This window comes from Quercus suber, unplaced genomic scaffold, assembly GCF_002906115.3.
Source record: "Quercus suber isolate HL8 unplaced genomic scaffold, Cork oak 2.0 scaffold_138, whole genome shotgun sequence".
In the NCBI taxonomy this organism is placed as follows: Eukaryota; Viridiplantae; Streptophyta; class Magnoliopsida; order Fagales; family Fagaceae; genus Quercus; species Quercus suber.
The window spans coordinates 76213-82392 of record NW_027069600.1 but is presented as its reverse complement, the minus strand read 5'-3'; the positions used below and the strand labels follow the sequence as shown (position 1 = coordinate 82392).

The 6180-nt window shown below is 34.5% G+C and overlaps 1 protein-coding gene across 1 annotated transcript; it reads left to right on the top strand.

Annotated features, from left to right (window-relative positions):
* Positions 1-4220: 4220 nt before the first annotated feature.
* Positions 4221-5478, top strand: LOC112005137 (ribonucleoside-diphosphate reductase small chain). Its single transcript, XM_024037387.2, has one exon. The coding sequence runs from the start codon at positions 4337-4339 to the stop codon at positions 5327-5329; it is 993 nt and encodes a 330-aa protein (XP_023893155.1). The 5' UTR covers positions 4221-4336; the 3' UTR covers positions 5330-5478.
* Positions 5479-6180: the final 702 nt, after the last annotated feature.

Sequence of the window (6180 nt, the reverse complement as noted above, 5' to 3'; positions counted from 1 at the left end):
TTTACTACTTGGCACAAACACTTGAATATCACAATTTTTTACCAAAATCATATTGAATATGATTAGAAGTTGTAATTCATATTGGCGGCTGGTGGGTAGTATTTTTGTCATGTCAAAGTAGAGATATTAGATTATATGGGTTGACACAAACAACCAGTTTAATAATTGAGTAAAAAAGCCTCAATCATAACACGAATGATTTGTTGGAAAGTTATATGTGTCTCATACATATCAAGTATGATTTACTTATTGTAGAAGTAGAAATTTTCATTCAATTACAAATTGGCACAACATACTACTCAGTCCATGTAATGTAGCCAATTACAAAGTATCACATACTAATTAGTGGTTTCTACTCGGTGATCAAAGGGATTAAGCCTAGATGAGTCCAAAGAGGCCCAATAGGATAATAATGGAAGATTAAGGAAGGAGCCTAGTCCAAGTATTACAGGCTTAAATATAAGGGATTCAACCTAAATGAGACTTGTCTAAGAAGGATCGTCATAAAAGATTTTGGGAACACTTGTACAATGAAGATTTATCCCACGAACCTTGACCAAGGAGCAAGGTAAGCTCGAAAATATGATCAGAGTATAGTGAATTTGCAGGTTATCAGTAGGAAACTATCTTGTTAAAGGAACAATAAAGTCCAAAATGAAGGGGAAGGAAGCTTCCTGAGAAAGTGACTGTTTCATCCACATTTTATGCACTTCACCAACTAGCCATGCCATATTTATGACTGAATGACACTTTTGAATAGTGTTGGATGGGACAAGTATCCTACCACTAAGGTAGCGTTTGGATCCAACTTATTCACGGCTGCATTTTCTTCTTGCGCGTTTTGCCTTTTTTTTTTTTTTTTTTTTTTTTTTTTTATTACGGTTTAAGCCCATTAGTCCACAATTAAAGGGTTTTTGCCCTGCACACCTACTATATTTATTTAGAGAATAATGTAAATATTCCAAGCATCACTGAACAGAAATTATAAAGAATATTTTTTTTTAAGAGAAGAAATTATAAAGAATATCTAAGAGTTAATCACACGTTGACACACATTGATATTTAATTGAAAATGGCAAAAGAAGTCTAATAAAATACTATTATATGTTATTTTAAATTGAAACAATTTGGACCATTTGGTTAATCAAATAATGTCACGTGTTTTTTGAAGAACAAGATATAAAATCCCTTAATTTGAATGATAACACGTATCACCATTCATAGCAAATCATATGTCATCACACATATTCAAGACTCCTATAATAAAGACTTAATCTTGTAGGAGCATGTTTCAAAAGTCTTGAAGCTCTTCCTACAAGTTACTATTATAAATTTACATCATAAATGAATAATCTTGAATTCTCAATTCCATTCAAGATGAAAAAAATATTGTATACAAAATGATAATCAAGTTCAAACTTCATCATCATCAATCAAGTTCAATATTTATAGACTTAAAAGAAAAAAAAAACATTAATATGAACATTCCATTGATCATATAATCGTTTGATATCTTGGCCATTTAGCCATTGTTGTTTATTTTCTTAACACTTTATTCACGTTGCACATACGCATAGCATGTGCCATTCACTGTTAATCTGTGCCTGGACACACGCAAATGAGCTTATGGCGTATGTTGTGGGTGTGTGAATATCAGAATATCTGCTTGCATTGTGTGCACTGCATACACATAGATATAGTAGTAAAGAAAAGTTTAGCTACAAAATCGATTGTAGTTTTAGGCTATAAACTCACTCTATATCTTTTTATTAGAGATAAATTTTAACAAATCCACTATTGGATTGTATTTTATTCTTATATCTTCCATATTTGCAAAATTTCAAAAAAATTAAAGATCAATAGTTATGTTATTAATAAATTTTTAAATTGCAAGTTTTTATAATTTAAAATTATGCATAAAATATAAGATTATAGATTATATAGTAAATGATATTCGATTGACACAAAATTGACATGTGTATTAAGCGCGTAAAGAACATATAATTCAACGGTTAGATTTTAAAATATGCAATAATATTTATTTTATTAAACGAGTTTATAATCTAAAGTTACAACTAATTTTGTAACTAAATTTTATTTTAGAAATAATATATATATATTTTTAAAATATATATATATATATATACACACATACAGGTAGTAATTTTTATCATTTATCATTTTACTTTTTATAGTCTAACAAGAGACAACTCATATCTTTACACATCTGGTGAAACCGTTATCAATATGTACCCTCAGCCTCAGTCCCACATCAACTGATTGATTGACACCTGGCTCAATAAATTGTACACAATCAATCAATCACCTTTAAATATTCCNCTCGGTTAGTCGTGTTTTTGACTTTTGGTCCGTGTATAGTGCACACCAGTGTACTATTCAGCAACTTTTTATTAAAAATTGGTCTCATGATACTATTCATACATTTAAAAATTATTTTGCTATAGTGTTTCAGTGTTCAGCAGAAAAGTTGTATCCAAATGGAGCCTAAGTACATCTGCCTTACAAGTGGGTGGCTAAGATAGTTGCAATCTCCATATATAGAAAAAGACCCTTCATGTATAGGGATCCAAAAATATTGAATCTAATAAAAGGATTGTAAGAGAATTGTAAACGTCCTATTTGAAGTTGTATTCTTCAATTGCTTGTGTACCTCCTCTGTTTGATCGAGGAAAGTTTATAAGAAAGAAACAGTTTCTCTTTTGTACTCTTTCACTTTGCCCTCAGTTACATTTTTATTTGAGTTTTTCTTTCAAGTCTTAGCTTTCTAGCCCATCTATACAAATTAGTTATTACGGTTTAAGCCATTAGTCCACAATTAAAGGGTTTTTGCCCTGCACACCTACTATATTTATTTAGAGAATAATGTAAATATTCCAAGCATCACTGAACAGAAATTATAAAGAATATTTTTTTTTAAGAGAAGAAATTATAAAGAATATCTAAGAGTTAATCACACGTTGACACACATTGATATTTAATTGAAAATGGCAAAAGAAGTCTAAAAATACTATTATATGTTATTTTAAATTGAAACAATTTGGACCATTTGGTTAATCAAATAATGTCACGTGTTTTTTGAAGAACAAGATATAAAATCCCTTAATTTGAATGATAACACGTATCACCATTCATAGCAAATCATATGTCATCACACATATTCAAGACTCCTATAATAAAGACTTAATCTTGTAGGAGCATGTTTCAAAAGTCTTGAAGCTCTTCCTACAAGTTACTATTATAAATTTACATCATAAATGAATAATCTTGAATTCTCAATTCCATTCAAGATGAAAAAAATATTGTATACAAAATGATAATCAAGTTCAAACTTCATCATCATCAATCAAGTTCAATATTTATAGACTTAAAAGAAAAAAAAACATTAATATGAACATTCCATTGATCATATAATCGTTTGATATCTTGGCCATTTAGCCATTGTTGTTTATTTTTTAACACTTTATTCACGTTGCACATACGCATAGCATGTGCCATTCACTGTTAATCTGTGCCTGGACACACGCAAATGAGCTTATGGCGTATGTTGTGGGTGTGTGAATATCAGAATATCTGCTTGCATTGTGTGCACTGCATACACATAGATATAGTAGTAAAGAAAATCAATCAATCACCTTTAAATATTCCCAACGTTACACTTTTGGGGGCCCAACCCATTCATGTGAATCCAATAAAGTAAGTAAAAATTTGAATCCAGCACACAATATTTTTAGGAGCCAAGGTAAAAAGTAAAAACTTTAAAAGGTTAAAACCGTGTGCTTCTTTTTCCTTGCAATCCAGTTCAATTTCAAAACACATACTGAAAATAGAGAATATTCCAAGTTCAAAATGGCGCCAAACAAAAACTCCCGCTACTATACAAATTGTTTAATTTTCCCACAAAGCTTCCCTCGCAAGCTTCACTACAAAAATAAAATAAAATAAAATTAAAAATTGACCTTTCCTTTAATGTTTGAAAACTTCCCAAAAAAGCCCTTCAATACACTCAAATATTACACAAAGGCCCTCTATCTCCAAGCGTAATTCCAACCAAATCCAAGGCTATATTCGTAAAATAAAACAAATCGCACTCAGACCAACCAAACCGGATATGGACATGGTGTGAAATTCCCAAATTACCCTTGGGTTCATTCTCACACAAGCTTCTCACCCGCAAAATAAAATTTCAAATCCCCGCGCAAACTCTCTCACTCCAACCCTTATATAATTCCACCCAAACACTGACAATTCTCAGCACCCCAAAATCACAAAAACAAAACCCTAATTCCCAAATTTCTTTCAAATTTCAAATACCAATATGCCTTCGATTCCCGAAGAGCCATTGCTAGCTCCGAACCCGGACCGGTTCTGCATGTTCCCGATTCAGTACCCGGAGATCTGGGAAATGTACAAGAAGGCCGAGGCCTCGTTCTGGACCGCCGAGGAGGTCGATCTCTCCGGCGACGTACGTCACTGGGAAAACCTAACCGACGGCGAGAGGCACTTCATCACTCACGTGCTCGCCTTCTTCGCCGCCTCCGACGGCATCGTTTTGGAGAATCTGGCGGGGAGGTTCATGAAGGAGGTCCAGGTTTCGGAGGCTCGCGCTTTCTACGGCTTCCAGATTGCGATCGAGAACATCCACTCCGAAATGTACAGTCTCTTGCTCGAGACCTATATCAAGGACTCGGCCGAGAAGAACCGGCTGTTCCACGCGATGGAGACCGTTCCTTGCGTGGCCAAGAAGGCCGAGTGGGCCCTGCGGTGGATCGACGGCGGAGAATCGTTCGCGGAGAGGCTCATCGCCTTCGCTTGCGTCGAAGGCATTTTCTTTTCCGGTAGCTTCTGCTCGATATTTTGGCTAAAAAAGCGCGGGTTAATGCCCGGACTAACCTTCTCCAACGAGTTGATCTCGCGAGACGAAGGCCTCCACTGCGATTTCGCGTGCCTGCTCTACACTCTCTTGCGCAAGAAGCTGAGCGAGGAGCGCGTGAAGGCGATCGTCCGCGACGCGGTAGATATAGAGAGGGAGTTTGTTTGCGACGCGCTGCCCTGCGCGTTGGTTGGGATGAACGGGGACCTGATGAGCCAGTACATCGAGTTTGTGGCTGACAGGCTTTTGGGCGCGTTGGGGTGTGGCAAAATCTACAATGTTCAGAACCCATTTGATTGGATGGAGCTGATTTCGTTGCAAGGAAAGACCAATTTCTTTGAGAAGAGAGTTGGGGAGTACCAGAAAGCTTCTGTGATGTCAAGTTTGAATGCAAATGGTGGTGACACCCATGTGTTCAAGTTGGATGAGGATTTCTGATTTTGGTGCCTTATTATGTACTTAATATTTAATATTTGTGTTTCAATTTTTTTAGTTTTTAGTTTTAAAGTGCTTTTTATATTTTTAATTTTTGTTTCTTTGTTTGTTCAATTTCTTGTTTAGAAATGATAAAAAGAAAATTTCGTTCACTTTTGACGTGTATGTTAATGTGTCATCCATTTTTTTTTTTTAAAATTGTTGTCATATAAAGAATATATAGTGCTTAACATTATTATTGTGTGTGTGTGTGTGTGTGTTTTTTTTTTTTGGTAATTGGTTAATGTTAATTACTTACAAATTATTTATGATTAATATTTTTTGGCTTCAAAAATTATGAATTATGATTGAAACGAGATCATTCTTTTAGGGTAATGGGTTTGATCGTTCGTACCAATTTTCTTTAGAAAAGTTTGAGAAACAGATAAAATTAAACATTGGTGAAAAAAAAAAAAGTGATGAAAAAGCGATTTTTGTCACTTTTGATGGTCCACTTTACCCTGTTTTACTCTGTTGAAATAAAATATATTTTTAGGAACAGACCCTTTATATTTTGTTTAATATTCACAGGAACCATTCTCTTTCTTGGGTTTGGGAATTAATGTGAGAAGGATATAAGTTTGGCAAATACAAGAGCGTGCTGCGTGTCACTTGTTTGGCCTCAATAACATAACACCGAAAATGAGGTGAAAAAGAAAAAGAGCAATTTTAGGATAATCGTGTGCACGTTAGAGCCTCTCTAGGATCCAAAAATGTCTGGGTCATCAACTACTGCCACTTCGCAGTTGCAGAGCTCTGGAATGCTCTCTAAAGAACAGTTGCTCCATCTTTTCAACCGCTTCACTTTTCTTACT